Raw genomic sequence first — 12,193 nt, 5'->3', positions numbered from 1 at the left:
GGTGAATACAGCACATAATATCATGGGCTGTCCCTTGAGTCCGCTAGATGACATCGCATGGGATCGTTGCCTTAGGAGAGCGAGAAAAATTCTCAGGGATGACTCACACCCCGGCCATCACCTCTTTAATCTTCTGCCCTCGGGAAGGAGATATAGAAGTATAATCAGCTGTACCAACAGGCTAAAAAATAGCTTCTATCCATGGGCTGTTAGGCTGTTGAACGAAAAATAACAGCAAAATTGACTTGCGAGGTGGTGTGTTGTTTGATAAGAGATTGAGGGTTGGGGGAGGAGTGAGGCTCGTTTAATTTCATTGTACACAGGTTGTACAATGACAATAAAGGCATTATTAATTATTATTATCATTAGGTCCTGGTTTGTTTCTCTCCAAACAAACCAAGAGTAGTGACCAAGTTTTCTTCTTGGCTTAGTACTCTTGCTTTTTTCAGGGAAACGAAATCACAAGCCCAGGTATGTCACAGCAAGAGCGATGTCTCCGTGACACTATGCAGCAGGGCTGCATAGAGAACTTTTAAACAGCATACACAAACACTCCACTTGTTCACTTAAACCATGGTTTAATGTGCCAGGTAAAGTGGGTTTGTTTGCCACTCTAGCCTGTTTCTGTCTCTGTGACAGTGCCTGCAAAGTTAGGGTGACCAAGTGCAAAACAGGATGCCTGCATCTTTTAATAGATGTGCAAAACAGCATACAGTGGTACCTTGGGTTACATACGCTTCAGGTTAAATACGCTTCAGGTTACAGACTCCGCTAACCCAGAAATAGTGCTTCAGGTTAAGAACTTTGCTTCAGGATGAGAACAGAAATCGTGCTCTGGCTGCGCAGCGGCAGCAGGAGGCCCCATTAGCTAAAGTGGTGCTTCAGGGTAAGAACAGTTTCAGGTTAAGTACGGACCTCCGGAACGAATTAAGTACTTAACCTGAGGTACCACTGTATTCTAGCTTGCATGACAAGCAATACTTGCTGAATTTCCCTTCCGTGCACAACTCTCAAAGGTACTGGTGTCTTGTCCTGTTTTGCAGCTGTCCACCCTGTTCAAGGAAGAGCTGCCATCTGCATCTATTCCACTCTTATGACATTCGTTGTTGCATAATATGCAGAAATCCAACAGGTTTCTCTCTCTCTGTATCCCTCTCTGTTTTGGGAGGAGCTGCGCCTATTGCATCTCTCGGTGCCATGCAACTGTAAAAAAGTCCCAGCAGCCTCTCAGAAAACAGACTTGACGTTACTAGGCCTAATTGTGTGTTCTATAAGAAAACCAATGTCTGACTTTACCATTATCTTCCTTTTTTTCTATTTTCTAAAAAAAATATATAGTTTCAGAAATTGTAATCTGGGGAACATGGCTGTCTAAATTAAAAACATGTGGTAGCCTTGTTACAATTTGACTTTAAGTATGGCATTTTAATTAAGGAGACATCTGCATGTGTGTGGAAAAATATACGAGTAAGTGAACAGCTCTGTTGGTCATTCCCAGTGAACTGTGCCATGTGGGACCGATCAGAGCTCTTCCATGCACAAAAGTCTTTCTAGGGTGTGCTCAGGCCCGTTTTTATGCAGCAGGAATGGAAAAGTAAGTGGGTGAACAAAAGCAAGCTATGAACTGCAATCCTGCTTGCTTTGTGTGCTAACAGGGCTTTGATCCTTGTGGGTGGAATTTTAAAATAGGAGACACCGATGCTCCCGTTTGCTAGTGTATAATTCCTGGCTTATAAGTTTATTATTTGAAGAGAAATTCTCACACCCCTAAAAGTAGTGAGGCCTTTAAAAGAGGATTAGACAAATTCATTCAGGGTAAGTTTGCACTCTGCCTCAGCTGTCAGAGGCAGTATATATCCCTGAATAACAGTTGCTGAGAACCACAAGTAAGAAGAAGAAGAAGAAGAGTTTGGATTTGATATCCCGCCTTATCACTACCCAAAGGAGTCTCAAAGTGGCTAACAATCTCCTTTCCCTTCTTCCTCCCTCACAACAAACACTCTGTGAGGTGAGTGAGGCTGAGAGACTTCAGAGAAGTGTGACTAGCCCAAGGCCACCCAGCAGCTGCATGTGGAGGAGCGGGGAAGCGAACCCGGTTCACCAGATTACGAGTCTACTGCTCTTAACCACTACACCAGTTGTGTTGTTGCAGTTAGGTATTGTTTTGAGGCTTCCCATAGGCATCTGGTTGGCTACACTGAGAACAGGATTCTGGGCTAGATGCCTTATTCTTAGAGACGTCAAGCCTTGCATGAGCATATGTTGCAAAATGGCAAGTGATGGAAATACCCCAGGGAAGACCAGGGCCCAAATTTCTGCATTTCCGCCTCTTGGCACCTTCTTTTCTTTCCACTGTGTTTGCTTGTGTCTTCTTTGGCATCCTGCTCCCTTCTCAGGGTCCCACTTCAGAAGGAAAGGGGGTTTGCTTCACTCTTTTCTGCTGCCTCCTCTTGTTCTGACCTAGGGTTGCCAGCTGGTTGGCTCCTGTGCATTTGCTATGCAGAAATCAGTGGCTGACACTTCAATGGCATGGAGTTAAATATGGCCACTTGCCTGGGAGTTTGGTTCAGCTCACATTTAAAAGTGAGCATATCTAATATTCACTTTCAGGAACCATTCGTGAGCCATCCTTCAATCTTCATTCTTTTCCAACTTTTGCGATACAGTTCTCCAGCCAAGTAATGTGTACAAAAACACAATTTCTAGGGTAAATATAAATGCATATGTTTTTGAAAATAGCATATAACATGTATTATATATGGGAATATTGCTTTGCAAAAATGTGCATATTGCACCCAATATGTTTTATCCGATATGTTTATTTAATTATGGTGCTTCATTAAGAAGTTCTTCTTCTTTTCCTTCTACCAGGGTCAAATGGATGGGCAAGCCATTTTTGTAAGTATTATATTTCTGGAGATTGTTTTTTTTTTGCATTTCTGGGCAAAGTGGCCAATTTCCACTTACCTTTTCCAAACACAGGCACAGCATTTATGGCCAGTATTCTCCAGCTCTGGTAAATGACTAGCAGGCAAGATAAAACGCCTCTGTTATTCTTCCTTCTTCCTCCCTCAAGAGAGATGGATCGTTGTTGCTGGTGAAAAAAAACAAGTGATCTTTCAGTAGCCAGAACATGTGTGCCTGAAAGCTTGGACTCTGGTGTCCAAATCCCAACTTTAGTAGAGAAAGCCATTTTCTTTTCTCCCTACCCTTCATTGACCTGGTGGTGAAAATGAAGAAGCCATGGCAAGGTCTTCATGTGAATCTTTCTGAGAAATGCAAAGAGAGAGAGGGTTAAAAGAAGGGGGTGTGGAGAGAAGAACACAATGAGATTTGGCAGACAAATCATTAGTTTTCTGCACCTGGAAATAGAATTTCAAGCTGTTCTGAAGTTTTCTGTAATTTTCCATGTACTGTGAGTAAGATTTTAGGTATCTGCAAACAAGAGGGGCAGGGAAGGAAGAGCACTGACAAAGTTTGCAGAAATGATTCTGATGTGTCATAACTGAATTTTCCAAGTGCTCTTACTTCAAGTCATTTTGGCCATCAATATGCATCCGTTAGACTAGTCCTAGACTGTGATTTACCACTGACAGAGACTGGGACACCGGGACTCTCCCTGGCAAATAGGGGCAGTCGGAGCGTATGACATTCACCTCAGACTTAGCAGTGCTGAGCTCTGTTATCCAAAGGACAGACTAAAATGTACAACTTGGGTTTTGTTTGGTAAAAATGTCAGCACATCTGTTTCCATTGTGTCCTTGTGGGCGTCAGTGAGGTTAGAATTTCTCTTCGCACTGCTGTGGGTTTAAAATTAAACTAGATCATGCACTTAGTTGCCTTTGATGCTGGAGGAGGATGTGGCGTAACTTTGCTTTGGACAGCAAACCTCTGTCAGCGGCAAATTTACTTCCAGCACAGACGTCTGAACTGTGCTGAGAGATGGGTGTAGGTCAAACAGATACGACTCCCTCAGGAGAGCTTTTCAGGGGAAATCCTTGACCTTACTTGTAGTTGTTTACATGTTCAAAAAGAAAAGAAAAGGCGTACTCTAATTGGAACCCGGAACTGGATGAAGTGCTGATCATGGGATTGCTACCAACACCAGTCCTGTGTTGAGTTTCTCTTTCCTTCCTTAATTGGTATCCTCCTGATGTTTTGGATTACAACTCTCATCATCCCTGACTGGGGCTTATGGGAGTTGTAGTTGAAAACAGCAAGATGGTGCCATATTGGGGAAGGTTGCACTAGCCATCACATAGTTAAGGAAATAATAATGATAACAACAACAACAGCAGCAGCAGCAGCAGCAGCAGCCGCAGCAGCAATTTATTATTTATACCCTGCCCATCTGGCTGGGTTTCCCCAGCTACTCCGGGCGGCTCCCAACAGAATATTAAAAACACGATAAAAAATCAGATATTAAAAACTTCCCTAAACAGGGCTGTCTTCAGGTGTCTTCTAAAAGTCTGGTAGTTGTTTATTTCCTTGATATCTGATGGGAGGGCATTCACAAGGTGGGAGCCACTACCAAGAAGGCCCTCCGCCTGAAATCTAGGATGTGACCTCATCATACACATTTTGGCACTCTGGTCCATATTATTGGCTGCTGCTTGCATTGGGAAGGGAACTGCAGAAACTCACAATGTGATGATATCATGTCTTGCATTTCCTCTACTACCCATTAAGGGGAGAAGGTGACTACCTAAAGGACTTGGGGCCTGGTGATCTAAAGGACTCCCTTCTTCCACATGAGCCTTCTTGAACTTTGCAATGGATATTTAAGTCCTACTTCCAGGCCCACTGCCATTTGAGAGAGGCCTTCTTGGTTGTGGCCCTTTACATTTTGGAATGCCCTTTCCTGAGAAGCTGAGATTTTTTTAAAAAAGCTTTGCCAGACATTTCCTCAAGTCAGATAGTTACAATTTTTATTGCTGTTGTCGCCTGGGTTTATTCATGGTTGGTGCCGCTCCTGTACTTTAATGTTGTTTTATAGTAGAAGACTTCTTATTGGGTACTTTTATTCTTTTAAGTGTGGAAGTTTTAATTGCTTAGTGTTATTCTTTTAACTGTGTGCTGCCTTGGTTGCTGAAGGATGGCTTAAACATCCCCTTAATAAGAAAATGAACAAATTCAGCCTGAAGTTGCCTTTCTAGCAGAAAGAGGATTTGTCTAACTCTGCTGGACCACATTTTACTTATAATTAAACAGTTATTTGTATTTTTAAAAATATATATACATATATATATATATATTTCCCCAATTTATATTTCAAACAGGAAGTTGTCATTGGAGATTTGAAGCCAGGCACTTTCCACCGTGTAAGTGTAGGAGCTTACGGCTGGGCAGGAAAAGGCAGACCCAGCATGCCCAGAAATGTAACGACTCTATCGCAAGGTAAAAGCTGTGCGAATAGCTTGCTATTGTGGATGCCGGTTGGGGCAGAGATAATCCCAGGCATTGTGTTTTGCTGGCAGGCAAATGCATGCTGACAGCGAGAGGGTACAGCGTGCAAATTGCAGCTGGGGATGGAGGGGGATGAAGATTTCAGAAGTACTGCTGGTGAGAGGGCAAGATGTAGATGTATTGGCAAAACATTCAGGAGTGCTATTAAAGATTTAAAAGGAGAAATGCAGCCTGATGTGGTTTCTTGGCACCTTCGTAAACTTCCTTGAAAAGTCTCCACAAGGGCATTGAAGCATTTGCTTTGCTTCATAAAGTTTCTGGTCTGCAAGGCTGCCTCCTTGTCACAGCCAGGCACTTCGTTGACCTGGAGATGCCAGGAGTTGGATCTGGGATCTTTGGAATGAAAAAAACATGCGCTCTCTCACTGTCCTGTGGCACTAACTACAGCCACTAGGTCTAGGGGAAAGAAAGTAGGTTGCAGGAGCTGGAGGTAACAGCGAACTAAGGAAGCCAACAAAATATTCTGATGAGATGTCCAGTTTCTTTCAAAATATAGTTGTATAGATGCATTTGACACAGCAAGAAGTACTTTCTGGGATTCTCCAAAGTGACCGATGAGATGGTATGATTGGCAGACACATACTCTTCTTTCGTTTTAGATAAATGCATGCCTCCAGATCCACCATACCAGCCTCAAGTCCTGGTCGTTTCTGACTCAGAAGTTGCTCTGTCGTGGAAACCAGGACCCAGTGAAGGAAGTTCCCCAATTCAGTACTACACAGTGGAATTCATAAGGTGATTTTGCTTATAGGATTCGCATTTGTGTAGACTCTTGGCTCACACGGGTTGAAATCTATTTCAGACTGGTATCTTTATTCTAGGTGGAAGTTGGTTCTCATTTATTCATTCATTCAAATGGCTTGGTCCCAAAGAAAGCTCCTTCCCTTCTTATGTCCTATTGATGCTTTTCATGTGCTCCTCTTTGGACAGCGAGAACATACAGGACATAATCAGAGTCCTGCTGGATCACACCAAAGGCTCCTCTAGTCCAGCCTTCTGGACTGACCAGCCAGGGGCCTATGGTAAGCCTGCAAGCAAGACCAGAGGCATATTGCCTCTGATAATGGAGGTAATTTATAGCCATCAGGACCAGCAGCCATTTCTGTTGCTCTCTACAACTCCTTTTCCTCTGGAGACTCCTGGAAAACTCAGCATCCTTCCATAGCTTTGCAAAAACCATGTTATTTCTCCCAACTTTCAGTGGCTGTGAGTTTAGGGATATATAATGCCATGTTCAAGTTGTTTGAAATAGGTGTTTCATATTATTGCATTCACCTGTGAGCATCAGCAAGCTCACCTGTTTAGATGTCATGCTGGAAATGAGTAGGAAGTGGAGTCACAGCCCCTTGGCTGCCAAATCTTCTGAGGTCTCAGTTGTCCTTGGCAGCCTTATGCCAGGCAGGTGAGTGGGAACTTAGAAAAGAGTGAATGGGTGCATTTTGTTAAGTTCAATATATAGATGATTGCCTTGACACCTTGTTTATGCAAGTCGGTTGAGCAGGTGTGGAGCCTTTTGGTGAACACAGATGGACAACAGCTGTGCTCTTCATGAATGTGATTTATTTTGTGTATTGTTAACCACCTTCAGGATAGCCATTTTATGTTTGTTTGCAAATCGTTGTCTGGGTCACGGTGATCTTGCATTTCCAGGAAAATGTGAAATGCTCAAAGCCATCATAATAATGTTTTGCTTAGAAATGCGACACGCATTTCATTACATGATTTACCTGAATGCATATGGTGCTAAATACTAGTCAAAGCAGCTTGCCTTCTGCAAGACATATATTTGTGGTCACTGCTGGAGATGTTTCTTCTCCCATTGTGATGATTGTTAAAGGTGTCATGGCCATTGGCTATGAAAAGTAAAAATCTGTTAGACCGATTCTTGAAGGTGTTTGGTGGAAAGGTGCTCCTACGCACTTCCATTATATCTTAGGTGAGACTATCTTGTTTCTGACTCATGTTCCTGGCTGCCACTGCAGATCACCTCCCAGTCTAAGCATCAATCAGCTGTGTGGAACAGGGAACTCCTCCACATATACACCTGTATTCCATTGTATATCTATATTGTCTTGTTCCCTACCAAAGTGCTGGCTCTTATTGTGCATTTGACTATTAGATGCAAAAATATCCAAGGTTCAGACTTACATAGTAATTAGGTAACCTTGGACAAATTTCAGCTTTCTATTCATTTTGGAAATGTCCTAAGCATTTTGCTATATCCATGAGCCATTCATGTTGAAGATAACTATCTATAACTCTCTCTATGTATTTTATTCTTGGTTTATTTGTGTAAGACAGTTGCCATCTTAAAGCAAGTTAAATATTCTCCATTTGAATTAAGATATTTCGTTCTGACTTGTTTTTATTTTTTAAAAATTATGTTTATTATGTGTACCACCCAGAACTCTAGTAAATCACTTCTAAATGCTAGTCCCCGTTGTGTTCATAAGAGGAGTTTTGGTGCTTTTGCACAGTTTTCTCTGCTATCAACTCAGATATATTCAAGTCAGCTTAATACATTTTAGTTCTGCAAATGACTTTATCTAAGTGGTTTCCAAATTCTCCCTGTGTGTATTTAACCCCATTCTGAAACTTGCGTTTTCCCATGACCCAAGATTGCATCCTGATTTGGAAGCCAAGAAACTGTAAATTAAACGTGTTTTACTGCACTAACATTCTGTTGTGCAACTCATGGCTCTTGGTGGTCTGTAGGGATTAGACTGGATTTCATGTGGATCCTGTATCTTTGACCCCCCAAATTGTTACCCTGCCATCCAGAAATTCATTGTGTGCTGTAACATTAAATCAGTTTTCCTGAAACCCCCCTTTTAAAAACACAAGGCACATAATGGCTGAGACAAAGAAACACTTACGTAGCCATAGAATGTGATATGGACAGGATGATGGGAGATGAAGGGTTGTGTGTGTGTGTGTGTGTGAGAGAGAGAGAGAGAGAGAGAGAGGTTCTGAAATTTTCTCTATTAGAATAAGGTCTGGAAACACTTGCATCTTCTGCAGTTTCATGACCATTCTGAGGTACATATGAAACTCCTAAGCATGCAAGTGCTTCATGTCCATTGATAGGGAGCATATGCAAACAGATCCTTATGCAGAACTGCATGATTTGTAATTTATTTTTATTTCACAAGATTTATATACAGCTTGGTTGTAATGTAGACACATGTTTGAGGATCGGGACATTCGCAGGGAAACCTTGTTTACAAAGCTATTGTACTACCAACCTTACTGTACACTTGTGAAACATGGACCATTTCTAAATGCCATCTCCAACTCCTTGAAAGATTCCATCAACAGTGTCTCTGAAAATTTTTACACATCACTTGGGAGGACAGGCGAACTAATGCCAGTGTACTGGAAGAAGCAAAGATCACCAGTGTCGAAGCAATGATTCTTCAACATCAACTTCGTTGGACTGGTCATGATGCGCGGATGCCTGATTATCGTCTTCCAAAACAACTCCTCCATTCTGAACTTTAAAATGGAAAGTGTAATGTTGGTGGTCAACAAAAGAGGTTTAAGGACTCTCTCAATGCAAAAAAAGAAGTAAAAAAAGAAGTAGCATAAACACCGACAACTGGGAAACACTGGCCTGCGAGTGCTCCAGTTGGAGAACAGCCTTTACCAAAGGTGTCATGGGCTTTGAAGACGCTTGAACTCAGGACGAAAAGGAGAAACATGCTAAGAGGAAGGCATGCTTGGCAAACCTTCACCGTGATGAACTCCCGCCCAGAAACCTATGACCCCACTGTGGAAGGACGTGTGGATCCAGAATTGGCCTCCACAGTCACTTACGGACTCACTTTCAAAACCGTGTTTATGGAAGACAATTTTACCCAGCTACTAGTGATCGCCAAAGAAGAAGACGTAGTAGACATATTCATGACCATGATAGTATATGTGCTTTTTTGCTACATATGAATTTTAGATTTCTTTTATGTGTAGTGCAATCTTATACATGTCTATTGAAGCAAGTCCTGCTGAACTTAATTGGACTTGTAGGTTTAGAACTGTACCCTAGTAAAGCAGCAGAGACAGGATATCATAATTAGGCTTTGGAAGTTTGGGATCACACCCTGTAAAGCCATGATTTTTTCCACTTTTGGTCTTTGTTCAGAAAATACTATACCCTACTGACTGTCTGGGAAGACAAATAAGACGAGAGCTAAAGTGTACATATGTACTCTAAGCTATATAAAGATTGATGAAAACGAAAGGAAACTATAAGATGAGATGGATGCTGACATTGTTAGCATAATTTCCATCTTCTTTGCCCAGCTTTGGAGAAACAGGTCTAATAAAATATGGAAATGTGTAATTTGTAACATTCTCTGAATTACACCATAGGCAGAGTATTTTTCATAATTGTGAATTCACTGTTACTGGCATTCAACTAATTACTAGTATTCATAGAAGTGCAAGAACAGGGCTCTCCCCAAGCTGGGCTTGTTGGTTCAGCTAAGCGTACGCCCCACATTATGGGCTTGAGAATTATATATTTCAGATTGCTAGCAGATGTTTTTACAGGGAAATCATTCCCCCACATTTCCAAAAGGAAGAAGAAAGAAGTCTAAACATTGCACTTTTGCATCAGGGGGAAAAAAGAACCTCTTTCCAAATTCGGTTGGACATTAATCAGAAGGAATGCTTGTAAAGGGAAAAAGCAGATGGTACATGTAAGATAAAATGGTACGAGATAAAATTCTCCTCCCAGATACACCTGCAGGTGCTTGGTAGGTAGTAGTTCATATATTTGTAGTTGGCGCTTCAACACTGTTACAGAATTTCTATCAAGGCCATTTGAGAGCCGGAATTGTTCCTCAAAGCCTTCTGGATGATTTGTTCACTGGGGCGTCTTAAGATGCTATATTATAGTATTTTGGCCTTAAAGCTTTATAGGCTGTTTGGTGCATATATATATATAGCAAGAGAGAGATCAAACAGCAGCTTAAAATGAGGCTCCATGCACATATTTTATTCTAGAATCAAAGGAAACCACATACAGTGGTACCTTGGTTTACGAACTTAATCCGTTCCGGAAGTCCATTCTTAAACCAAAGCGTTCTTAAACCAAGGCATGCTTTCCCATAGCAGCGGGGGACTCAATTTAAAAATGGAACACACTCAACAGGAAGAGGAACATGTTCCGCTTCCAAGGCAAAGTTTACAAACCAAAACACCTACTTCCAGGTTTGCAGCGTTCTTAATCCAAGTTGTTCATAAACTAAGCTGTTCTTAAACCAAGGTACCACTGGACTTGTATTTTCCATGTAGTCCGCAGACAATCTAGATCAACTGCATAGTTTTTGCCCCCGAAAAGCACCTTATGAGAAACTGGCTTCATTCCGAAAGCAGAAGCTGGTGGGAGATTGATTTGCATTACTTCACAGTGTGCCCATTTGAGAACAGATGAAAAATGACATAGGTGTTCCTGGCAATGGGAGTTGTATCCACAGCAGCTCAATGACATGGGTGGCCATATACCACCATCACTGCTTCCTCTTTCGTGCAGCTGGGGCATTTTCAAGGAGAAATAGGCATGGCTAACCTAATCAAGGGGAGAGTGTTCAAACATTGCATCAAGTAACCAGGCCCACCCTTGTGGACTGCTGGATCTAGATTGTAATCAGAAGAAGAAGAAGAGTTTGGATTTGATATCCCGCTTTATCACTACCCGAAGGAGTCTCAAAGCGGCTAACACTCTCCTTTCCCTTCTTCCCCCACAACAAACACTCTGTGAGATGAGTGGGGCTGAGAGACTTCAGAGAAGTGTGACTGGCCCAAGGTCACCCAGCAGCTGCATGTGGAGGAGCGGAGACGCGAACCCGGTTCACCAGATTACAAGTCTGCCGCTCTTAACCACTACACCACACTGGCTCTCAGCACATTGAGGATAAATGTGAATGATTCTGGATTGAGAAAAACTACATTTTTGTGCCCCCAATAGTTTAGTGTGTAAATGACCACAGATTACCTTCAGTTATCTGTTTCCTTCCTGTCCCATGAGCAGTTGGCATTGTATGCAGAATGCCATTTTAAGAAGGATCTGTATTAAAGAGTGGGGGGAAACCATCCACCTATAAAAACGAAGAACAAAGAAAAGTGAACAGATGCTCTTAATTAGTAGAAATGGTGGAGGCCATCAGTTTGTATAAAAATTAAAACTTGAGTGTTCAGGTAGGTGCACATCATTAGGCCATCTTTTTCTTCTTAGCATCGGGGAAGCAACATGTCTGGAGAAAATTTATTTTCTTAGAACCGGCGCAGAAGTTTAAGACAAGACAATATTTTAGAGGTGAGTCATCCTTCCTTGGGCTGTTGTGTAGAGGTTTTTCCTTTGGTCTCCTGTGACCAGAGAATTTGGTTTCTCCAGTTCACAGAGTACTGACCAAGCTGAAATAGAACGGTTCCAAATTGTGTCCACCCTTCTTGCTCAACTGAAGTGACCCTCGGGTGATACTGGCCGATAAAAGAATTTTGGCAGCCCTTGCTAGGCTCCAAATAAATAAGGAATACACAGCCTGCCTGCCTTGGACTGTTGTTTTCATTAGAATACTGCCAGAGTTGTTTGCAACTAGTTCTGCATATAAACAATAGTAGATCTGAACCTTGGAGGTTATTTCCTGCCATAAATATTACTATGGGGTGGACAGCAACTTTATTTTTCCTTTAGATGTCATTTCAGTCCTTGTTATTTTCAGGCACT

General features: G+C 42.0%; 1 protein-coding gene across 1 annotated transcript in view; it reads left to right on the top strand.

Moving 5' to 3' along the window:
• EGFLAM (EGF like, fibronectin type III and laminin G domains) overlaps positions 1–12,193 on the top strand; it is a 135,411-nt gene that overhangs the window by 38,015 nt on the left and 85,203 nt on the right. The window contains exons 4-6 of the mRNA XM_081212716.1: positions 2,872–2,898; positions 5,280–5,397; positions 6,066–6,201. Coding sequence (XP_081068842.1) covers positions 2,872–2,898; positions 5,280–5,397; positions 6,066–6,201 — 281 coding nt within the window. The remainder of the gene's footprint in view (positions 1–2,871; positions 2,899–5,279; positions 5,398–6,065; positions 6,202–12,193) is intronic.

The sequence above is a fragment of the Podarcis bocagei genome (assembly GCF_964188305.1).
Source record: "Podarcis bocagei genome assembly, chromosome: 11".
Lineage (NCBI taxonomy): Eukaryota > Metazoa > Chordata > Lepidosauria > Squamata > Lacertidae > Podarcis > Podarcis bocagei.
This window is presented reverse-complemented; position numbering and strand designations above follow the sequence as displayed.